This window comes from Aedes aegypti, chromosome 2, assembly GCF_002204515.2.
Source record: "Aedes aegypti strain LVP_AGWG chromosome 2, AaegL5.0 Primary Assembly, whole genome shotgun sequence".
Classification (NCBI taxonomy): Eukaryota; Metazoa; Arthropoda; class Insecta; order Diptera; family Culicidae; genus Aedes; species Aedes aegypti.
Window position 1 is genome coordinate 154,111,264 of NC_035108.1, and position 25,746 is coordinate 154,137,009.

The 25,746-nt window shown below is 38.1% G+C and overlaps 1 protein-coding gene across 21 annotated transcripts in view; it reads right to left on the reverse strand.

The window, feature by feature from the left end:
* The window catches only part of LOC5569595 (poly(rC)-binding protein 3), a 441,652-nt gene that overhangs the window by 23,165 nt on the left and 392,741 nt on the right, over positions 1-25,746 (reverse strand). For 16 of the 21 annotated variants that reach the window (XM_021842836.1, XM_021842832.1, XM_021842835.1 and 13 more), the window contains one exon: positions 23,244-24,638. The exons of the other annotated variants lie outside the window; for them this stretch is intronic. In XM_021842836.1, the coding sequence (XP_021698528.1) occupies positions 24,209-24,638 (430 nt within the window). In that variant the 3' untranslated portion in view covers positions 23,244-24,208. Of the gene's footprint in view, positions 1-23,243; positions 24,639-25,746 lie in introns of those variants that run through there. 21 annotated transcript variants of the gene reach the window in all.

A 25,746-nucleotide genomic window follows, 5' to 3' on the forward strand; every position in this document is an offset into this window, starting at 1 on the left:
ACAAGATTGTAAAATTCTTATAAATCACTAGTTTTTCTATCCCCATAAGATCACATCACTAAATAAAAGCTTTTAAGGTATGTTAAATTTCAAACATACTTTTGTAATTCAAATCTCTATTCCTTTTAATAAGCAACATATTTTTTTGATTTTTACATGTTTTACGTAGGAGCAATATTAAACCGAACTCCAAAAACAGATTTTCTTTGCTAGGTTCGCTGTGCTATGCTTGATGGTTGATGCCAATATCTCAGAGATTCCATCAGGAAATCTTTCTAGAAGTCCTTAGTCATCCAGGATTTTGTCCGGTGATTCTCACATGGGTTTTTCCTCCAAGACACCCGTTTGAAACTTATTCGAAAATTCAACCAGAAACTCCAGAGTGGCCTTCCGGGATGTCTTAAGATTTTCTACAAAATTGTTCTTATAAATTTCTTTAAAATTTTAACTAGGAATTCATCTAAGGATTTTTTCAGGAGTTACTGCAGAGATGTTCATAACCCTCTTTATCCCATGACTTTGATCGAAATTCCGTTACGAAAAAAATGTTTTTATAAAATGTGCTTGAACAAATGGTCAAAATTTAACGATATTGGTTAAAGAAATTTTGACTGTTTTTCAATGGTAAAGTCATTGTTTATCAATCGCTTCAATACTGTTTCACTGTTGACTTTTGGACTAATCATTTTTATAATAACTATTGCATAGTATTGATTTGATTCGGGTTTTATCGAGTTCGTCGTAAATCAATGGAGCTTCCATGGAAAAGAGAGGGTAAGGATTTGATTGGAAATTGCTCCAGTAATCTAAGAGATTTCTGAAGGAAGTTTTTAAAAATTTGTCCAAGCATTCTTGCAGGCATTTATCCAAGGAAATGTGAATTGTTGAAAAAAATCGTGAGGTAATTCCCAAGCAAATATTGAAGTAACCTTTGATGAAGCTTCTGTTAGTTCTTAAGTCACCCTTGATGAATAAGGAGAAAAACTTATGGACTCTTGAGAAATTTTTTGAAAATTTTCTTGGATAGGGTGCCGGTACCAATGGTTGTAATGTACCAGTAGATTGGACTATGGAATAAAACGTACATTTTTCGATAAAAACGACCTGTGTTATTTTTGGTGGATAGATCGCCTCTAGTTTAGTCGATTTGACAAATTTCAGCTTTTTATTTTATCAAAAAGTCGTATAAATAATTAAGTTTACGCAAAAAATTTGCTTCCTTTGCACCAATAGTTGCCGTCGTGTTCCAGTAGTGGATCAACGGATGGAAGCAGTTTTTAAAATGGATGTATAAAAATGAAGAAAAGTTCTAGAGATGTCTACTACTGGAGCACTAGCGCAACTACTGGAACACGTGTACCAATAGTGGCTGAAGCGATTTTATGTTAAAAAAAAAGTTTTATCACTCTTTTTATATTTTTCCCATATAGTAGAGGTTGAAATCTTTCTGTTGAAGCCAAAACATCTCTATTAAGGCTTTTCGTTATTTTGTTATGATTTTTATAGCTTAGGTAGTCCACTAATGGCACCGGCACCCTAATTGCTAACATAATTGAAAAAAAAAACAATCAATTAAATCTCTGGATAATATCCCGCAAGAATTTGTAAAGAAACTACTTGAAAAATATCAGGCGAAATCCCTATTATGTTGTGTAGGAATGATCGGAGGATTTCTCGGAAAAAAATGCTGTAGTTTTGACTGGTGAAATCAATCAAATGAACTTTTGATGATTTCATGAGGATTTTTTGAAAATTCATATAGAAGTGTTTGGAAGAGCTGCAGTAATCCTTGGTTGACATGCTGGCGAAAATCCTAGAAAAAAATCTAGAGGAACTCAATTATTAAACACAGGTTGAATTTGAGTGATTCTTTTAAAAGTTCTTAGTAGATTTTCTCGAATGATCCCTCGAGATTTTTTTGGAACAATTATTTGGGTTAACCGTGGTTGAAATGGCGTAGAAATTCTTGTCGGGTTTCTTGGATAAACCCCTGAACGTTTTTTTCAAAAACTCTGGATTTAACCTTTGCAAGTGTTCTAGTAAGAAATTCTGTGAGAATTTTTGGAAGATCTCCTCTAGAGGAGGTAACAACTGGAGAATTCGGTTGAAATAATGAAAAAAAATATCTAGAGGAAGCCCTAGGATAGTTTTAGGAAACATTTTTAAACTAGTACCTGAGGAAATTACTGAAGGTAGTAAAGTTGAAATGCTCAAGGATTTTTTGAAGCTATTTGAAAAAAAAAATGCTCAAAGTATATCTAGGAAAATTGGTAGATAAATCTCTTGAAGACTCTGTTGAGATCCCTGTAGAAGTCCCTAGAAGTATTCCAAAGGATCTCTGGAGCAACCACAAGGATAATTCTTGAAGATTTTTCTCAAGAAATATGAGAGCAAATTCTGAGTAAAGAGTCAACCGTAACAGTCTCTGAAAGTTTCGTGGAAGCCTGTAGAATTTGCATATAAATTCACTACAAGCAAGATACGAAAACATTAGAGATCATTTTGGTTAAAATAAAGACTTTAGAGTCCTTTAATAAAAAAGAGACTTACATAAAACTAAAGACCAAGTCTCTAAAAAGAGATTTTCTACCAGCCTTGTGTATGTAACAAATTTCATGGAACATATAAAAATTATGTAAAGAGCGGCAGTACACAGTTTGTATGGGAAGAACCAACGAAAAACACGTGTTCAAATTGCTCATAGTTTTGACCATAATCATTACAAACGTACCCTCCCAACACAATATTTCCATATTTCGTAACAAGTATGGATATAGCTTGGGTGCTGCGTAGTCTTGAGTAGATGATGAACTAACATTCCTTCCCTTCCTTAGCGATTATGACGTGTCAAACAAACATTGTTACGAGTAAACCGATAGAGTGTGAACATTGTACAACCTCAAACGATTTGTACAGTAGCTTATCAAAAGGCCTGCTCCAGAGACACGTTTCCTGCCAATTGGGAGATGTGTGCCATGCAGTGATAAGTCAATCTTGCTGACTTTATTTCTTGATTATGAAAATACGATAATACATCATCTGTCATCTACAGTTTGCACTGAAAACGCGAGAAAACAAGCATTAAATATATCATTCTTGTCAGTTGAACCCAATGCAAAAAAGTGCAATTAATGTGATGATATAATATTCAAAAAAAGTATGGCTAATAAATGGTTGTCTATAAGAATATAACAATTCAATTAAGGGAGTTAACAACAACCGGATGTATGGTATGTGGGTGCCTACTAAATATATATGCACTGGAATGAGCAAAACATATGATACAAAAAGACAGAAAAGGGTTTCGGTAATTACTGTGCAGCAAATCGGTTTCAGCGTGGAGGCAAATTTGGTTAGTGCGGATCCGGGATATTTGGTGGTGTTCCGTCCAAAAGGAGGCGCTTATCGTGTGGTGACGGCAGGGAGGCGGATTTCGGACTTAAGTATCGGTCGGTAGGAAGATTCGGGATTGACGGTCACGCGTGTGGGTCCGTCAATATCTGACGACTGGGTGATGGTTTTTTTTTCTATTTAATGGTTGATGGTTGGTTGTGGTGGTGGGTGGATGGTTTGTGTGACGAACGAAAGCACACGCGACAAAAGAAGGTCGAGATGTTTTTTTTTTTTTTCAGGGCCGTGATAGATGGTGTTACGATTGATGTGGAGTTCTGGAAAGATGTTTTTTTTAGTAAGTTGGTGATATACACATGGTGAGGTGGATTTTTGAAGCGTTCGATTTGTGGTTTTTGGTTTCGATTTTACGCTTGGTTTTGGTTGGTGGGGTAGAAGAGATTTTGTTTGTTTGCTGGATTTTGCTGGATCTGGAAGCTGGAAGAAGAAATAAAGATTTAAAGGTTTGAATTTCGGATTATATTACAAATGCTAGACAATTTGGATGGATTATGGAGTTGAGAGAAAAAAGAAAACGAATGGAAAGAAAGTCGAACCTTTCCTTTTTTTTCGTGATGGAGTTTGGTGGGTGGTTTGTCTTGGTTTTTTGGTGGCTGGTTGGTAGAACGATGGTAGGGGATAGTCGAGCCTGGAAGCAGGTGGCATACGGAACGAAGAACGGACCTGAAAATACACTTAGTGCCTAGACTAGAGTTAGTTGGTTCGAACGAAAAACGCGTACAGTTTGCTAGTTTTTGACTTATCTCAATGTCTATCTTTATTAACTCATTTTCATTGGATTTGATTACAATTGGATCATCAAATAATGTTTCACTGTATTTTTTTTTTCCTGTCTGGTAATGTCATTACAGTCAATTAACTGGGATTGTAACACCTAATTTGTTGGTTATGTATTGGCTTTGTGTGGTAATATTAAACATATCCACGTGTAGAAATTGGATTTGCTTTCGTATGATTCAATAGAATAGGGTGATTAAATACATTACTAGTTGAATTGGATTAAAATTGGGTTTCGTATGCATGCGATTCCATTATACTAACGTGAACCATCTAGAGAATAGTTACTTGCTTTCATTTGAAACTTACAGCTACGAATCCTTACAGTGTAACGTTTTGTATGTTCTTCATTCTAAAAACTACAAAATTCTATCTCAAGATTTGACAGCGTGTTAGATGTTTCAGCAAAAGTTCTCGACTCTATTTCTCTTACTCTAAGTAAGTCAAAGTATTATTCATAATGTTCATTTTTCTGTCCCGCCTCAGGAGGCTATTCAAGTTCTTTCCCTGCAATTTGATTCTCCTCTACGTACCGCGCAAAAATTGATACCTTAACGAAAAGCCTAGAGCACACGAATAATTCTTATAAAACTAAACGTACACCATGTGGATTAAAATTAATAGAAATAAAACTTAAAGCATAAAACGGTTCGTACCTATCATGGTTTAGTTTAAAAACATTCTTCCTACGTAGCAATCCGATCAGAAGCACGGTCATTGATTTGTACTGCATTTTTTTTTCTCTCGATTTCAACATTGTTCCTAAACTGTGTTCGTTGGCTAGGATTTAAACATATTTTCTCTTTACACTTCAATTCTCGTTCACTAACGACTGGCTTCGAACGTCGTAAAAGTTCATTCGTGACTCCGATCAGGAGTCTATCATTCGAATGCAGAAAAAAATGGTTGCAATATTATTACCAAACCCCAATTAGTGGCTGCAGCAATGGAAATAATAAATATCAATATCGATATCATGCAATCCACCCTCCCCATCAGAATACATCTCGACTCGACACCCATATATCTAGAAGGATAAAGGGCATGTCGTTTTTCACCAGGCACACATCAGCGTTGCGGCCAGAGGCTCGGGCGTGTGTCTGTGCCTGCAGACCCCGACGAAAAACGATGAAATGAAAATTGATGAGTTCTACGTTTAATGTGTAGTCAAACTGGAATAAGCTCGACTGACTGACTGACAGACAGACAGACGGTGAATAGCAGTGGTTTCCAACCTTTTTGAAGCTTCATGAATATCCACGCCTAAATCTAGATGGTAAATTGAGTCCACGCCTAAAATTGGATGCTCTCGGACTGAAAATTGATGTGAACCCTCAATTCCTCTATGAATCAACAAATCTTTGGCAGGCACATCCAAATGTCACGTCTGTAATCCACCAAGGATATTTTAAGAATTCTTCTAGGATCATGTACCAAATATTTTTACAAGAAAATTCTTCTAGGAAAAATTCAGCTAAAATTCTAGTAGTTGAGACAAAATTCCAACAGGAACTTGGGCAATCAATTTGTCAAAGAGTATCCCAGAAGTACGATGAAGAATTCTAATACAAACATCTCAAAAGGTATTCCCAAGTTTGAAAGATTCTATTATAATCCGCGAAGTTCGCGAAGCTGCTATGAACATTTTAAGAAACTTGCAAATGGGCTTCTTAGGAATCAATGGTCGTGCATTTGTTCAACATTTCGCCAGTATCTCTTCAAAAACCTTGTCAGATATGCACCAAGATTTTTTGCAGTGATCTTGCAAGGATATATACTACGGTTATCAGCCAAAATCTCATCAAATCCTTGCAGACAGATTCGACAAGAATCCGCCAGTGTTTTGAACAGTGAAAAGCGAAAACAGTGAATCCTGCCAATAGTTCGCAAGGAATTGAATTGAAAATATGTCTGGAACATTTAGAAACGGTATTAGTTTCCTTTTAATGTTCGCACTGAACAAAACATTTTTATAAATTTAACGCGGTTGGTGGTCTAATGGCTACCGCTTCTGCTTCGTAAGCAGAAGGTCATGGGTTCAATCCCAGGCCCGTCCCTTTTCTCGTACTTCGTATTTGTTTCTTTCACTCGTTTCTATCTTCCACTCATTATCTATCACAGTTCATAGCATTTGCTAGAACCATCTCTACGCTTCCATTCTTCCATCATTATAACACGCCTTTTCTTACGCCTGATACATAGGCAGTCTGCTAACCAAACAGCAAACGTCTCTGCCATAAAATTATACCTGTCCTATTGCTTTCCGCATGGACTGCCGTAGATGCAGGGGTATATCCGGTCTACTGCGGGAGCTATTTTTGTCTAAAAATAGAAGATTACCAGCATTTATACACTGAGGCTGTCTGTTAGTCCCAAGCAGTCAACTTCCTTGTGTAAGTTCAGCTGATCTGGCGATTCTGGAGCAGCAACCACGGGCGGCCAATCAAGCTCAAGCTAATTAATTATTTATATTTTGTAGATAAAAACAGCAAAACGAGAAATATAAAATTTTGAATCTCGTTGATAATTCAATTTTCTTGCAAAAGATGCGAGATGAGAGTCTCTTCGCATTTATTCATCGATCAAGAAAAACGACAATGGCTTCGCGAACCCCCGAGAAGTCGTCACGGTACCTTAAGGGTCCGCAGACCACCAATTGGGAAGCGCTGGTGTATACCATTGGATGACTGAGCCTGTGCGGGATCAAATCCCCTTTTTATTGACTGGCGGCTTCCACCAATTCGATAACCGACCGTCAGATAGTAATAATGATGATCATCTCGGAGGCGCGTCACAGGGAAAGCTTGCTCATCTGGTTTTTCGGTTATCCTATGGAAAGTTACGGCGCTGGAGGATTTTGGAGGAAAACTTTCCAATTTGCGAACAGAAGCTTTTCCAGTGATTGCCTTTTGGGCATTCTGAACTTACAGGTTGAGTCATTAGTGAATATTTTTGCGTAATTTGTAAGATGGTTTTCATTTGTGGCAAGGCTCAAATCTACTTTTGATTTCGTTTGAAATATCAAATAAATGTGATAAAATAAATGGCGGAAGTAAAATTTTGTTGGCAAAGGTAATCCTTGTTGGACTGCCTTTGGAAGGTCGAGAAACCTCTTAAAAGGTCACTTCTCTGAATATGATTCGTTTAACAAAAATGAGCTTTGAAACTGTTGCTAAATGTAGCAAAAATGGAAGGAAGGAAGGTCTTCTCTTCGAAATGTGCACTAACTTCCAAGGCTGAAATAGACATATTTCGAAATTGTATCGAAATGAGCAATCAATTCGATGCTCGAGATAAATTTTCTGAGCAACAAATCGAAGCAGCCTATGGCCCAGGCTTTTCTATACAAGTTAGGAAGCAAAAAATCCGTCATTCGCGGTCAGTTTTCCGAAATTGCTGCATTTAAATACGAGATGAAAACTCCAGGAGAGATCCTAACTTTTTCATTAATCATAATGATCGTGATAGATGGAGCATGTGGTGGAATTGATATCATCATCGATAGACGTATGAACCATCAAGTTTTTTCGTCATTCGAAACCATTTTTTTTAAAAATTTTGGGTATTTCTAGGCTCGTTGAATTGACATTCATAGCTGCACATTTGTCTTTTCAATGCACTGGTTAGTAAATTCACCTTATTCCAACTGATAGGTGAAAATCTAATTTTTAGACATGGAAGACTTTGGTGGAACAATTTCCAAAGAAAGAAATTCCGATGACAGATTTCTGTTTGACGCTCTGCAAGTTATTTTTCATTCCAATATCCTGATAGCTATTTTTTATATTGGGGAGCTTAAGCCACTGCGTCTATTGGATTGAACTTTTGTGGCATATCCCTTTTTACTATGTGAACTGTCCACCAATAATCAAATTAACAGCTTAAGCACTTTGATGCGACTTTTCCCAGTCAGGTAAAATAAAGTTAACCCCTCTAAAGGCAGCTCCATTTTTTTCACAAAAAAAAATCAAACAGCGATTACTTATTAGTTTTCCGTTATTTTTTAACCATTTTTTCACAAGTTCTCAAAAAACTCTTCTATTTGTAGAACCTTTGTCAATATTTATCATTGATCATATGGTTTTGAAGTTTTCAGAGATTCCTTGGGGGACCGACATTCTCCATATAAAATTTCTTCTGCCGCCATTTTGTTTTTAGTCAACTTATCAAAAACAAAGATGTGGGCTATACAATTGAAGGCTATAAGGAGCTTCGCTAAAAAAATCATACAAATCGGTTAGGTTGTCTCCATAAAATCTGAAAATTACAAAATTATGTTTTTTGAGTTTCCAAGATCTTTATATGGCCTGATTGCTATCAAAAACAAAAATGTGCGTTACTTCAAAAGGGTTGCACCAATTTGATTCATTTTTCCGTACAGACTCATATAACCGAACATGAGAAAAGTTCTGAAGACTGAGATATTTACATGGGTTATAGCAAAACGTCGGTACCCCGAAAAATTTTGGAATATCTTCGGATCCGCATTATCAATAAGCAATATCCACACACATTCCTAAAATAGAAGAGTTGTTTGAGGGTTTGTAGAAAAATGGAGCAAAAGAAAACAAAAAAGTTATCGCTGTTGATTAATTGTATTGTGGTTAAAAACTAACATTGCCAGTAGAGGGGTTAACAAAATCTACAACCTTACTGGGATTTCCCGTCCAAATTTAACTTGGTTGTAAATAATAATTAGAAATTTGGATTTGCACAGAGCAGACGTTCCGATGTTTAGCGTGTTTGTGGTTTTAGTTACAAAACGACAGATTTAATTCTGAACCTGACCATTCTTCTTCAAATGATAGCTACTCGGACAGTGTCCAGTTAACATACTATACCTACAGTAAAGAAACTCTATTGTTGAGCTCTGATAGCTACATTTGGAACTAAAAATAGTAAAGCCCTGTCTCTATTTCAGTACGGAACGCTTAAGTTTAGGCCAGAAACACATATTTACTCAACTTTTTTTCGGTTTAAGTTTAAAAAATAATTGTTTCCGGTTTTAAGATTTTGTCAGACCCTTTGTTCAAACTCAAATTTTTGGTGTATTTTATTTTCAGTGTCCCTTTAGAAATGTCAGATAAGGCGGCATCCACAAATTACGTAACGCTCTAGGGGGAGGGGGGGAGTAGGCTCAAGCGTTACGACCCATACACAAATTTGAAATTTTTCATACAAAAAGCGTTACGGAGGGGAGGGAGGGGGTCGAAAATATCCAATTTTAGCGTTACGTAATTAATGGACGCTGCCTAAGAATAACCAAGTGTCAACAAGTTGAACCTCTGTGGCGTTTTTTGTCGACTAAGTGAACGTCAAACATAATCAAAAATGTCAAGGTTCAAACTTGACCCAATTTTAAAAATAAAGTTCAAATATGATAAAGACGTTATTTGAGCGTGAAAATTTGCCAAAATAGTAGCAAGAACATGCTCTATCGTGTTATTCTATAAAACAAGGTTTTATAAAAAAAAAGGACCCTATCGGTTATCACCCTTTGTCGTCCCTTTCTATGTTTAGTGCACAGTACGATTTGCCACATTATGGTTACGGGCCAATGAACTGTGTATTTGGACACTGTTCAGCAAGCTCGTCTGCCTTTTCATTTACTTCAATGCCACTGGGTCCCGGCACCCAGTACAAATATACCAAGTTCTCTAGGTACACCATTCGCAATGGCAAAAGTCTCCGCTTAGAATACTGTTGGAAAGCTTCCCATCGCCATTGAAACGTTTGTCCAGGGCCGTAGATTCCTGCTTCATGTTTGTGACCCAAGTTTTGAGCAATCTGTGAAAAATTTATGGAGCCTTGACGAACATTGGGACCTCCGACATCTCAATCCATACGCGTCTTGTCACATACATGGTAAGTGACATCAGAGTAGTCCACAATTTTCTTCCAGTCTTCATGCATAGTCATCACTGGCCCACAATCACAAAGTGTCCAACAAGATCACCTGATTTGAACTTATTTAATCTGTTACGCTTTAGAAAACTCGTCTCCGCTTCTAATTGTACATTCATACAACGGTAGCAGATGAAGAATAGCATCTAATGCTTTGACGGAGTCGATATTGTACTTTTGATAGTTTTGCTTGTGTTGTGACCTCTTTTGTTTTTGGCCACCACACTGAAGTATTCGTCAATTATAATTATTTGCTTCCGGTCGATTCCGCCATCAGCTGAACACACAATATGCGTAGGTTGCAAATCAACACATCCGTTCGTCACAAAATCCTTCACTAAACTGACTTCTCGACCACCCGATGAAGTTCAAATCAGTTTTCGCGCTTATTGTCTTTCGAGCTGTCAATTGAGAGCACGCTCAAAAGATTCTTACGAGGTGAAATATATTGTACAATGACAAACGAATTATACACACCAAAATAAATGCATGACTATACTATTCTTCACTGGCATAAATTATTGAACATAACTCTAGCTAACACTTATACTAGCGAAGCATATGTTACTTTTGGACGAATTATGGATAAGTAATACACAATATCATTTTTGATGTCAAGTTCCATCTTCTGCCAAAAATTTGGAGCATGCCCAAAACGAGCTGGTAGCTTTACTAATCATACTCATATGAGCATTCCAATTGAGTTTATAATCCAAAACTCCTCCTAAGTATTTAACATGCTCACTAAGGTACATTTGTACTCCTACGAGCTCCAAAGCTTTTAGGATGAATTTCCTTGTCTTAGTGAAAGGGACAATTATTAATTTTATAGGACAAAGGAATCCAAAATTTGTTTTTTTTTCTTTTGGCCATCTGCCAAAAAATTTGGAGCATGACCAAAACGAACTAGTAGCTTTGCTAATCACATACTCAATATGACCATTCCAATTCAGTTTAGAATTGAAAATTACTCCTAAGCTTTTAGGGTGAATTTCCTTTTTTTGGTGAAAGGGATTATTACTACTTTTGAAAGATTTATGTAAAGGCCATTTGAATACATCAAGAATGGGTAAAAATTAGGGCCAGTTGCAATCTTTCTGAAATGATATTGTCAAACCTTTCTCTCTCAATAATCACTATATCATCTGCAATTCCTACAGCTTCAAAACCTTTTTCTTCCAAGCTGTTAAAAAGACCATCAATTACTAAAGACCACAATAGAGGTGAGAGGACTCTTCCTTGTGGACATCCTTACTACTATTCCTTACTAGTCCTTACTATTAGAAACGAAATTCCCAGCTCGGAAGTGATTTCTCATTTTATTGATCCAGTTAATGATATACTTGTTGAAATTCCTATTCTTCATTGAACAAGTCATTGAAGAATAGGAAGCGTTGTCGATGGCTCCTCCAAGGTCCAAGAATAAGCAAAGTGCTATTTCTCCCACTAAAAGTCACTTTTGTTACCAATGTATGAAGTGCTGTAACTGTTGAATTGATAAAATCGTACAACACTTTTTCCATAGCCTTCAACAAAATTTGCGAGAGACTAGTAGGTCTATACGATTCTGGATGCATTTTATCTCGTTTTCCTATTTTAAGAATAAAGATAACCTTCACTCTCCAAATAGATGGATCATAGTTTCATCTTAAGCTCGCCTAAAACATTTCAATTAGAGACCAAATCAGCACTGCTTCTCCGTTTTGAATCAATACTGAGAATATCTGGTTCGGAGATAACTGTTCTATCAGGTGATAATGTTTCGACAGAACACCTTTCATACTCAATTATTCCAGAGCTGTTTGAATCCGACCCAGGAAAATGAGTTTCCATGATCAAATTTAAGGTTTCATTCGGAGTTTTCGTAGAAACACCGTCCTCTCTTGTCAGAGACCCAAGTTTGAACTTCAGATCTTTGGCAAGCACTTTCTGTAGTCTTACGACTACAGGGATTCCCTGTCATATTCAGTCAAAGCTCTCCTGTATTGAGCCCAATATGAAAATTTTCGTTTTATTCAAAGGCTTACGAGACCTTTCTAGCTAAGTGTTCCACCAAGGCACGTCTCTACTAGAAGAAGATTGCTTCATAGGACAACTGGTATGGAACGAATGAATATTTTTTCTCATTTACCTCTTGAGTAACCGGCTCTAGTTTTTGAATATAATCAGTTTTTTCATCCTTCGTAAATAAGTTTGAATTCAAGCACTGTGCATATTGTTTCCAGTTGGTTTTCCTGGGATTTAGAAATGCATTGAAATGTTTTTTAAACCTATCCGTTTAAATTTCTCACAATTGAATCCTGAACAAATCTTCAAAATTGCTTCAGCGGTGAGAGAGAAGAACAAAATAGAATTGAACAAGCGCCTAATACTCCATACACTTGCTCATCAGTTCGAAAACACAAACATTATCAATTTGGGTCTCACTAATCTAATATAAAATCAATATGCAAAAGATTTCGAAAGTATTCTCTATCAAAAGGCAACTTTTAGGGGACTGATTTGGGAGAGGTAGAACTGTTATTCAAAAATATCATCGTCAAGGTTGAACCATGTTTGGAACATGCCGAGGCCTATAACTATAGTCCAATCAGTTTGCTCTCTTCCACCAGCAAACTTTTTGGAAAAGTGATATTGAACAAAATGATGTTTCACATCATTTAAAACATCACTTACCACTTTCAATGTTTAAAGAATTTAATTCGTTCTAACAATTCTGAACGAATTCATAGAAGATTTCTTGACTTACACCATTTGGAGAATTTTTTGGTACGCTCAAGTTAAGCAAAACTATGAATATGTAAAAATATATTTGTTTCTCAAAGTAACCTTAAATTTAGCAAAACTGGCGATATCCATTCAGATTGTTCAACAAATCCTTTAAATTCTACCAACAAACTTCTAATACCTAGCCACGTCATAACTCCACTAGAGATTAGCCAGCTTTTCGAACAAATTTCCATTTCTACTTCCTAATTACGAAAAGATATTCTTTTCCTTCCCGGAGAGCTTCCAAAAAGGCCGAACCTCAGCGCAGCCCAAAAAGCGAAATCGTCTCCTGACAAATAAATAAATTAATTTCCCAGAATATTGTCCCCATCCATCAAACAAGATTATCTCCCCCTGGTCGTCGTCGTCGTCGGCAGAATATGACACTGTTGTTGCGACACTGTGGAATGGCAGTCTGTCAGGATTTCGGCGACAACGCCGACGACGACAACGTAAAACGATTGTTCTCAGCCCATTTCCACGCACTTCTCCTGTGTGTGTGTCCTTCTCCTCGAGGAAGGAAAAGACCGATGCGTGGCGCAGAGGGTACAAATTGAATCATTAAACTGTCATAAAATTCAGCGCTTACACATTTTTAATTTTATTCCTCCGCTCACGCGGTTGCCCGGGTTTGCAATATACAGTGTTGGGCAATACATCTGGATTTTTTTTTTTGATTTTCGGCTCCGTTGTGCCTGACGGCACTTGAGCCTACCAAAGAAATGAGTAAGTAAAAAAAAAACTTTTTCGGTTTTCCACACACAGTGATCAGCTTTTGTAGGCCAGATCTCAGCTATTTATAGACCGATTTGAAAAAAAAATTGCACAGCGCGTCAGAAATAACTTCCAACATATATTTTTGAGTATTTTTTTTTTTCAATTACGAGTTGAACAACAATTTTTGACAAACAATGAACAACAAATTACACTGCGGAACACGTTTTTGTCTCAAGCACCAAAATACCGCTATACACTCAATTAAGAGTATAGTTACATATTTCTCAGGAGCACATAAATGTACTGAAGAGCCTCCAACAAAACCATCTCTCAGCTCATCGGAATCCTAGTGTGCTGCGCTAGATGGAGTCTCACGAAAATTCTAAAAGCGCGCGCTAGGTGATGTGCTCTCGGGGAGACTCGTCACATGCGCTGCTCGGCGCTATGGCTCGCCATCGGTATCCAAGTTGTGAAACAACTGCTTAGTAACGAAGAGTCTCAACAGCTATTTTCGCCTCATCATGCAGGTGTCTAGATGGCCTACATGATATGATCGAAGACTCGCGATTCAAAAGTTACAATTTCGATCCTCGTTGAAAACTTTTGTAATCACTTCAATTATTGCGCTGAATTTTAAACAGCACATGTGACGGAGCGCATGAGACCGCAGTGAAACACATCTCAAGAAAAATGAGGCGCACCAAAAAAGGTCTCACGATGTACAGCGCTCCCGTGCGCTTACAAGCAATGAGGCTCCTGCACCTAAGGCTGCAGCACGTGCACAGTAACTCTAATTAAGAGGTGCTGAATCCATTGCCGTTTTCAAAAATATCATAGCACGTCTAGTTTTTGAGATATTGGCTGTTGAAAATGCAAAAAATGACTATTTTAGCCAACTTGCATGCAAGTTTGTCAGCTTGTAAGGCAATTTATTTGCTTAAATTGCCACAAAATTCAAACTTTATGTGTATATCAATACTTATCAACAAAGTTTATAATACTTTCGATGCGGAAATGTTATTTTTTATGTTTCAAAAAAGTTTTGTTTTTTCCCATATAAGAGAAACGAAGAATTTTGTATGGAGACAGCAAGCATGTTGAAAAAATCGGTTTAATCTAAATTTAATCCTGCGATTTCAACCAAATGAAAGTTTAAGTGCAAAATGGCATGCTTTGTAAATAAGATAACAAAAAAGTTTGATAAATTATACTTTAAATTTTATGTAAACATCGATAAAACCAGTGTTTTATACAACTTTGGCGACCTGTAGCTAAAAATTGTGACGTGCTGGAACATTTCTGAAAATGGCATCAGATTCAGCAACCCCAAATCTACTCGAGACACATAATTTGATCCTTGAGACACGCAAAAGTGTCATTTTTGTTACGCTGTGTTATCTAAAAATATGAAAGCTGTATTTTGCAACCTTGTTCATCGCTTCTAAATTTACAAAGTATGCTGAAGATACCATAAAGTTATTCCTTCAATATTCAAAGGTTCAAGATTCCATCATTCAATCATCAAAAATTAAAAACCAGTTTTTTTGTTCAATCAAATCACTCAAAAATATATGTTTAAATTAATTAAAGTGATGTCTCAAGAACTGTAAAATGTTCATTCAAATCGGTCAGTGAATAACTCAGATGTTACCCTCTATTGATGATTATTTTGTATTAAAAAAAAAAAAAACGAAAAAAATGCAAAAGTATTGTCCAACACTGTACATTGCGAGCCAGGCGATTTTTGTTGTTGTTACAACGGAGTCCGTTTGTCATTAAAATCCGATCTACCTACGTGAAGCAAATCCCCACCGAAAAGCTGGAGTTAATCTTTCAATTTAGGAGCACATTTCTTGGCGCTTGTTTGCAGTTTGGATGGTTGGATCATCTCGGGTGATTGAAGGAAGAAAAATCCTGTAACGAGCACGCAAACGATTAGGGTCGTATTTCGGTCAAAATTTGATCCTACATTTTGGTTAGAAATATCGATCAAATTGGACAGTTTAAAGACTAATCCACATTTGTAGTACAAGGCAGGGTTTCCCAACCTTCACAATTGTAGGGCAGTGAAACCAAAATCACAGTTATGGATCAAGGATAAAGCGATTCAAAAAGAAACGCCAGTTTTACACCCTACATTTACTTTACGGATACATTGCTGTTGTTATGTTCTGATTCATAATATCTGGAAAACGTATTCAAACAGCAAACAAACTTAGTTTATCGATGCTACGTATTTCGCAGACGAAATTCTACACGCTACACTCTAAACCAACTCTTAGTTGATTCATAGCTTGGGGTGATTGTACTTGCCGAAATCTTCGAAAAAGATTATATTGAAGAAATTTTAAATTGTTTCTCACAGGATTATCGACAATTGTTATCAGACAGGGTTATCGGAGAGCTCCTGGTGAAACTTTTAACGAGTTCTTACCACAGACGATAAATGGTTTCTAAGAAGTCCCTTAGCAAGTTTCTTTAAATATTCATAGTAGCTTTCAGAGGATGCTTAGTGGATAGTTAACAATGTTTTGAAAAGTGTTCTTGTGGCGCTTGAGCAAATCTTGTGAATCTTTTTAGACATGATTCCTAAGGAAGGCTTCTATAAACTTGGAATATCTTTGTCTAATTGGTGGCAGGGTTTTTGAAGGACTGGTCCCAAGTAGAAAGCCGTATCTTATTCCCAACACGTTCGATTCACCTTGACATGTGGGTTTCTAGGGTATTCTGGGGGATGTTTGTAGAACTTCAAAAGGAGCCGCAGTTTTGAAAAGTTTGGGATCCACTGATATAGAGGATGAAAACTCCAAAGGCTGCCCTCCATAATTTGCGTGCACGCAATTAACCTTATCAATGATTTCCACCTTGGTCATAAATCGCCTAATTTAGTACCGTCCGAGCACATTTCTAGACTAACACGTGAAAAGGGCGAAACAACCATTGCAAAACGAAGTTTATTCCGTTCATCAACAGATAGGGCTGGCTCCTCTCTATTTGTTAATTGGAGAAATTTACTAGAATTTGTCGAAATAAGCCTGAGGTCATACGAACAGCCTTGATTTGCAAAGCTTATTTCGCCTTTTTCACATATTGGTCTCGAATTTTATCTTGCTTTCTGTGCTGCCGCCACAAGACATCAGAAAAACGTTAAAAGCGGCCAAATGAAATCACATTCCGCATAACCTTCCCCCCATTTCTAAGGTAGGTACTCTGATGGGGCAATTATTTCACCATTTAATGTGAAACCCAGTTTTAAGCCCCTTATCTGATACCGTTATTTTCCCGGAAAAAAAACATATTAATTTTCAATTTGTCACCCGAACCTTCTAGAGAGAGCGGTTCAAGTGCATCAAAATACCATAACATCGATACTTTTAAGAAGATTTGCCACACTTTCCCCAGTCCACGAGAGCGGTAATCAATTTTGCTTTTACTGACAGGGAAGAAAAAAGTTCACACATACATCCCCCTTCCCTTCCTGTACAAGGCAGAGCAGAGTGGGCATGGGGACATGTGGTACTGTTCAACTCAATTTCGGTCCCTTCCCACCCCCTCTGGGGGGAGAGGGGTGGAGGAAAACCGGCTTCGGTAAACACCGTCCAGGACCACATTCGTCGTTCTCCAGTCGTCGTCAGCTCGCTTTGGGGCCTAATGAAGAGTGAAGAAGGTTTGTCCCCACGGGGACACCCACGAAACCCGAGCCGCGCGGTAAACTGATATGTTGGTTGGTGTTTTTGTTTTTATCTCGTCACGCTCTTCCCGAAACGCTGTTCCTAGTCGTAGGGGGAAATTGGGGGTAAGAAGTCGATGTTAAGGAAAAGAGTAATTTGTGCTATGAAAGGCATTAATGTTATGCACTTTTCAAAACGTAATCTGATTGGCTCTGCACCTTTTTCACATGGAACACAAACAATACCAGTGCACAAGGTAGATCTCGTGATAGCTTCAGAAGTTTGGTTTTCTATCGACCTGAAAAATTAACTACTAGAAAATCACACAAAGTTGCAACGATTGCAAACAACTTTGTTTTCAGGTTTTTTACGAATTTCTACAGAAATACATAAAAATGCATATAGCGAAACATTTGCTGCACATTTTCTGTGACTTTGGATAAAAAATAGTTCTTTCGTCCAAATTGAGGGCGGCGCTTTTTGCCCCCGGTTCCCCTAGTCCTTGTCGTCGTAGTGTAGCTGGGAAATTACATTACCCAATTGCGCGACGACGTTCCGTACTTTTTTCCCGTCGCCAATGCAATGGAAGGAAGCGACGGAAACCGACGACGTGAGTTTTCCTTCCCTCAGGTAGACTTTGGCGCAACGATGTCACATCCACCTCACAGGTTTTGGGAGGGGGGGAGGTTGTAACGCTTATAAATTGAATTACTCTCTCTCTCTCTTACTAACTTCCACGGTATGGCTGTATCAGTGGATTTTAAAAATCGAATGCACATTCGATTTTCAAATTTTACTGATTCAGGCATAGCGTGGAAGTTAGTAAGAGAGAGATCGGGTTGTTTCTAGCTAGAGATAAGTATTTGGGCTATGTTTTCTAATCTGAAGGTTTGAAAGTATCCATGGTGAAATTTAAATTTTTACGGTTTTCACCAAGGAAATTCTATTTTTACGCATATCTGCCCATACAAGACGTATGGAAAAAAATCTACCGATAGAATATTTTCAAACCTTCCGAATATAAAAATATGATTCAAAGCTTAATGATTTTGGAAATTTTGTCTGGAAAAGTGTAAAACGTATATGGAGAACCTAACAAATTCATGACAACTTTTTATCTGGACCATCCAGATTTTTGTGAAATCTGGAACATTCCAGACAAATTTGAAAGTTTGGCAACGCTGATCATATGTTCATTTGATTTTCAAAATCTGCTGGTTCGGTCATAGCGTACCTTTCTACATACCTGGTAAAGAAGGTCGTAATTCGGGAGTAAGGTAGTGAGAAAAAAACTTCCCGTGATTGACAGTTATCGGTGGGACCGAGACGGCGACGGGTGTCAACATTAACGGGTTGAAAAATCGATTGCCAGTGAAGTTTGGTGAAGAGTGATGATGTGCAAAATGGATTTTGAGATTTTGACGGTAGGTACGGTTTTTTTTGGGTTTACCCTCGAGAACCGTGATGGTGATAATGTTCGTCATTTCAGTCTGCATCACTTTCGTCATTTACTTCTCTGAGGAATGAATACTATCGAAGTCCCTGGCGGAGTTGTCACAATTACAGGAGACACATTGGTTCCAAAGCATATTAAGGATTTAAAGACCCACCAAATTTATGCAAATATAGAACATCATTGCATACTATATGAATCGATACGACTTCAAAAATTACAGCGTATATATCAAAGCACTACTTGAACACCTCCTCAACTCACTTTGCTTTTGTCTTGGTCAAATTGTCGAATGAATTCGAAAGATGCCCTTCTTTATTGCCAATTATGAGCTCAATAGTTTCAGAATTACTATTGGCAAAGTGAATCAAAAATTCCGCTAACAGAATACGTCTCCTTCTAGTGAAGCATATACAGAAGTCGACGAAATATCCCAGTTGCTCATCAATAATTGCTTCTTTATTAGCTCATCTCATATAAACTCATCCAAAATGGATGATACGTTCAGTGCAATATTAGATTTCCATAAGCATTGCATCAGTTTTCATGGAGAAAAATGGTTTAGAAAAACTTGTAAAACGATGACTGCAATTTTCCGTTGATGTTTGACGTTTCCAAATAAGATAATCTCATCTATCCTAAAGTAGTATAGATTCACAAAAACCAAGTGATTTCATCGTAATAGGATTCAGTACATCTCCCAAAGGCAAACTCTTTCGCGAGGATTCGTAGCTTATTGTAAAAGCACACATCTAGTCAATATACATGGTTCCAGTTCAGAAAAGGCGATAAGCGTGATGTCAAGAATTATAGAAGAATTACTAATCTCTCTACCGCATCACAATTGTTTGAAAGGTTTATCAGTCACGCTACTCAGAAATTGTTATAAAGATTCCTCAAGTAATTATCCCAGGAAATTGTCTTGAAATTCTCTAAATGATTTCTCAAGATATGCTTAGAGGAATTACCTCGAAATTTGCTCCAGAAAATTCTTCGGACTGCCGAATTGAATTACAACGAAAAATCTTACAGTGTTTTCTAGAAAAATTCTTTCAAACATGTTTGTTTCCATTTCTTACGCAGATATTCTGAGATACCTACAATATTCTTTCAGGAAAATTAACAAAAGTTTATTCTAGGATTGAAGTTTTCAGGCAGTTTTTCAGATATACTTCCAGTCGTTTTCAGAATGAATCCTTCAAAAATTATTCCACGGATTATTCCAGAAATTTCTCTATAAAGTCTTCCATCCATTCCATCTCCACAATCTATTAGGATTTCTTAACGAATTTCACAATAAGTTCAACCGGGTTTTCGTCAAATAAAATTTCCCAAAATTCCAAGTTCTTTCAAAGATAGTTTGAGTTATTTTTGAAGTAAATTCTCCATGGATCTTCCATTTAAAAATCCATTCGGGGCCTAAAACCACAAAATGCTACAGATTATAGGAATAATCTATAAATCCTCAAAAAGTTCCACTTGAAATTTCGAGGAATTTCTAGAGAATCTTGGAGGGTTTCGTTTGGTAAATTCCCAAGTAACCAAATAGCACTTAAATTCGCCTCGCGTGCTAATATAGTGCCATTATACAGCTGACATGCCACATATTAGCCGTATGATAGCCCTATCTGCCCAAAAAGGGGAATTAGCGGGCTAGTGGTATCTTTAGGATTTCGTTTAAGAATATCCACCGGATTATTTTTCAGGAATTCTCACCATTGATTTCTTAAAAAAAATCTTAACATCTCCTTGGACACATTCTTCGAGAAATTCTGTAATAATTATATGAAGACTTTTATGAGAAATATTCATAGAATATCATTAGAATCATTAGATTAGTATCATTAGAAAAAAATATCTTGTTGACTTCTTCAAGCTATCTCGAACGAAAATCACGAGGGAATTGCCTTGGAAAATGTGTGAACAAATCGCTCAATGAACTCCGCTTAATGAAATCTTCGAATTAATAGCTGAAGGGAACTTTGAGCAAATACCTAATTAGCATTTTGAAGAAAATGATTAATCACATGTAGCAATTAGTGACGTAACGTCTCTAGGAAGCCCCACAAAAAATAAAAATAAAAAGACGCTTGGAGAGACGTCTTGTCGGAAATCCTTATTGAAACGAGAAACTACTTTTCAGCCTGTTTTTGGTTTCGTTTTCCAGCCATGAAGTCTCTTAAGTTCCTAATTGTGGACACTAATTCATTATCAGCCCTGAAGTTGTATCGACATCATTCTTCATGGATTGAAATTTTGATTGCTAAATAACAAGCCAAAAACGAAAGTTCATTATTTTCAATCACAGAAACGACTCCGCACCGGGCCTCGAAAACCCTAGTCACGCCACTGGTAGTAATCTCGTCCTTATCAGAAAGGAAACATCGTCAATGAAGCTACATTTTAACCCTTGAGGGAATTTTCGACTCATAGTTTCTGCCGGTTTCTCGATGATCTACAAGTGTTTTCATCATAGTTGAAAGCATCTGTTCATCTTGTATTCAGCCAATAGGTTGTAGAGCTTCTTGGGCACTTCCCAGATTCGCTTGGCATGAGGGGCTTTTCGTGACCGAATTTCTGACACTTTGTAATGAGAAGCACATATTGTGGCCAAACTTTGACAAACCCCACTGCCGAAGTGAATCAAAAATGCTAAGAATGGGATCAGGCTCCCTATTGTTTAAAGTGAAATAATAGAATTTTACTAGAATTTTCATTACTTTGACATGAACTCATGAGAAAACTGCTGAAATAAACAGATCAAAGATCTTTTTCTAGGTATCGTTGAATCCTTAAGAGATAATCGTAATACAAAAGATCTGTTGAGTCTGATAATAACTGAAATACTTAGAATACAGTTTTACCCTATCCCTGGAATTCCAAATTTTGGTTCCTAAGGAAAAGGCACGACATGGAATATATTGAATCTCAAAATTGAACCCAGAAGATGAGACAGTTTCTGAAAGACTTTGTAACGAATTCTTTAAAAAATAAATGCAGTGATGCTGTTCCGAACCTTTCAAAAGCTTTAGTGAAAGCTTTATAGTACAACTACACTTCAGAAGGTTCTTGAAAGGTATATGCTGTGAAATAGCTTCTAATTTTGAAATCTTTGAGATAATCTTCAACTTTTGAAAATGGTTTAACAACTAAAACATAAGCATTAAGATCTTTTTGATGCGAGTTAGAAGCTTTGAATTTGTCACTCTGATAGAACAAAAGTTTTCCTACCATCACCAGGTTCGCTAGTGTTCGCAAATGAAACGAGCTGTACTTTTCGTTAAGAAGATGTCTGCAAAGCATGTCTGTTATGTGCTACTAGAACGTCATCCAAAAAGCCTACAACGAAATAATGACGCATGGATTGAAACATTTTGAAACTTACGAGTCGGAATCGCTTTCAATGTTCAAGCAAGCAAATTTTCACGTTCTTGGCATTACTTCAAACTGAACAATGGAAATAATTTGTGAAACTTTGTATTCGCGGTGCTGACATCTCACGATCGATGGCACCACCCACTGCAATATATCTGCGCGCGGAAAGCAACCCATCGGTAGGAACTTCGTGGGTGGTAAAAACCCCCTTTTCTCACCAAGAAGGGTGGATAATTAAAACGGTTAATCAACTAAATGAGTGAACGATGCGAAAAAGATTAGAAAAGCATTCCAACCGCGCATCCTTCCAGATCATCCGCCGCGGCGCGAAATCACTCGGCGGCGGATGTTTCTGCGATGATGAGTCCCCCATTGAAGGTAGTCGAACAAATTTCGCCACATCATTCTGACAGGCGACGACAAGGCAGACAGGCCTCGCGCGCTCGAAGCATCCCATTACACGGGTGAATAATTTGGATTAGTGTGATTAGGATCGAATTACTGTGATCGATATGCAGCCACCAACCCAGGGGCCGCCCCACATTCCACGCAGGATTTAATGATTCCGCCTGAAGTTCAGAGATTGATTTTCCGAACGACGACGTTGTCTTTTTTTTCCTATTCTTCCTATCGCTATAATTAAAGTTCGACTTTTGGCGGGGCACCTGCTGATGTGCAAGGCAAAACGACGGCACAGATTTCCTCCATTCAATCATCATAGGGTCGTCGTCGTCGAGAATGTTTGATCTTTTCGACGGATTCATGGCACACGGAGGACTCGCGCTTCGGTCGAAATTGATTCCAGTTTTTCGCCGCCAACGAATAAATGGATGAAGAAAATTCGGCAGCAGCAAATGAGATGAGTTTCCAAAGCAACCCCCAGGCTGTTCTCTGCTGGCCCTGGCGTTTAATTCGTATTGATGATGCGCTGAGATGGATTTGATGCTTGTGCTGCTTTGCATGTCTGATAGAAGAATCGATATCAGGTCAAAAACTGTTTGTCGAGAACAGCAAGAAGTTTTTGGTGTTTATTTCACGCCCTCTGGATATAAACCAAAAATTGTGAGAATCACAATATGATTGTGATTGGAAAGATACGACTGGGAATGAACATTTGCAGGGTTCGAAGACCAACGTTCGTGAGGCGAACTCATGCCACCACTTACTTTTACCGATTTTAATCTCGAAGTCAACTTTTATTAGAAGCCAACAATCTATTGGAGACGTTTGCCTCACTACCTTATTCAAATGCCACTCATCTACTCTCCTAAGGAGCCAAGCGATTCAAGCCGTCGATTCATTTTAAATATACAATAATTACAATTAATTAGAACCGTAATGTGAATCATACTGAAATATTCGGTGACAGACGATTGTAGTTAATTTTAAAGCAAACTACCAGCGCCTATGGCTTTGAAAAGAAAAAAAAACAAAGAATCTGCAAACATTTCGCGACGGCACTAATTATAGCTATAGCACGCGGCCATCAAACTCTACGGAACGCAAACTGCTGGATGAATGTTGGCTATCTCGAGTAGAATGGTACCGAGGGCACAAAACCAACGAAAAAAATAAAAGCTTAAACGATTCTGCCCTTTTCTACATTCTACGACGTCTACTATCTGGCTCTCTTTCATTGCCGCACTGTAGACTGCTGATCGTGATCCTATTTTAAATCTTAATTGAATTAAATTCTATAAATAAAACTTTTATCTCGTCTGCTTCAGCTGATTCTTCCATCGCTACCAGATCCTTCCCAGGGATCTCGTACTTTGTAAACTGGAAAAACCCTCCGCAGAGTGCATTCGCGCATAATCCGACGGGGAAAAGAAATTCTACGAAATTTTCCTATACCAATCGTCAGTGCTCTTTATAATAAATTCATGTTTGACTTTCTCCACTTCGATTCCTCCGATCGAGGAAAGAATTGGCAGGACTTTTTTTTTCCTCCAAAGTGTCGTCTCAATTAAACTTTGTCCCTACACAGTCTACCGCTAGCGTACACACATCTATTCATATATTTGCGCAGGATTCCGGCGCCTTCTCCTACACTGTTATCCTACTCTCGGAAGTTAGTTTTAAGCTCCACGACCATCCCGCCCATACAAAGTGCATCGGGAGCTGTCCCTTCCTAGTAGGGATTAAATTTATTGCGCTCGCTCTTCTTATTGCTATCGCCATTCATGCTGGTGTTGCTGTTCGGGGACCTCATCCGGGTCGTTTTCGGCCGATTGACGCCGGTGGTCTGAATGGCGGTCAACCCGACTCCGGAGGCCCCGCTGGACAGATTACCGAGCAGGTCGGACAATCCGCCGAGGGCCGACAGGCTGGTCAATGCATTCAGCGCACCGGGTTTGGAGAGTAGCTGGGCCAACGGAATGGCCGAGGCAAGCGGATTGCTTGCGATGGCACTGGCAGCGGCACTATTGGAACCGGACCCCGAACTACCGGAACCGGAGCCGCTGCTGGTGGTCGGGAGTAGGGGATTCACCGCGGAACCGGTGCCAGTGGTTCCCGAGCCGGCGGCTTCATCGCCCAGGTTCGCCTTCTGCAGTTCGACGCTGTTGGGAGAGGAGAGAGAGAGAAGGAGGAAGTTGTCCGGTTAGGTAGAGAGAAGAAGGATTTGCGGTTCGTAGGGGGGAAAACAGGCCAGGCAGTACGATGAATGAACGGATATTTGGAGGGAGGGGCCAGGTGGGGGGCGTTCACGGACATATTGGGCAGGGGGGAGGAGAGAGAGTGTTGTGGACATCACGGGTTATTCGGTTATTACTGAGTTGGTACACTGATGAGTGAAATGTATGATTAAAGGAATGTTGAAGGGCTGGGTTGCACATGGACGCTGAGAGTAAGTCTGAAGAACGTCTGGATAAACGTTTGGTCATGGGAGTTATTGAAGTATTGTCATTCATTCAGTTTTGGTAAAGAAAATAGGAGATAAATTTCGGGCAAATAACGCACAAACTTTATTGTATCTGACGAAATCAGATCTCGTAATCCTGATTGGACATCGCCTCTCGTTTGTCTCGTCGATTTTTCACTGATTTTGGTTGCAACTTCAAACTAAACGAAGGATGAATCTCTGAATTCCAAAAAAGTGGGTTTTAAAGCTGTCACTATAAGTGGCAAAATTGGAAGACAAGGGTGAAATGGTTAATGTTGATAATTGCAACGAAATGAGCAATCAGTTCGATGCTTTAGATAATTTTTCTGAGCATCAAATCGAAGTAGCATCTAGTCCAGGCCCTTTGATTCAAGTGAGGAAACAAAGAGTGCCGCCTATCGTAGTGAGTTGTTCCGAATTTGGGGGTTTTAGGCAGGAGATCTAGGGGAATGAAGGTCTCATTCCAAATCGCAAAGAAAGGAGACTGTCGCGTTTTGCCGGAAACTCTTAAAAATCGCGAACTTCTTCTCAAACATCTTTTACTTATGACGTCAAAACTGAACGTTTGTTTAAAGTCGTCTTGGAAGGTCTCTCAAGTGACTATAAGTCACCTGAAGAGATCAACAATGGAATAAATGATTTACTTGCATTTTCCCCAGTCCACTTATTCAATAAGAAAAAGAGAACCCAATCTGGCTTTGTTCTGAAAGGTCTTTCTCAAGAATATTATATTACATTATTAAATAATTAATGATTATACAATCAATTATCAATATAATATTATT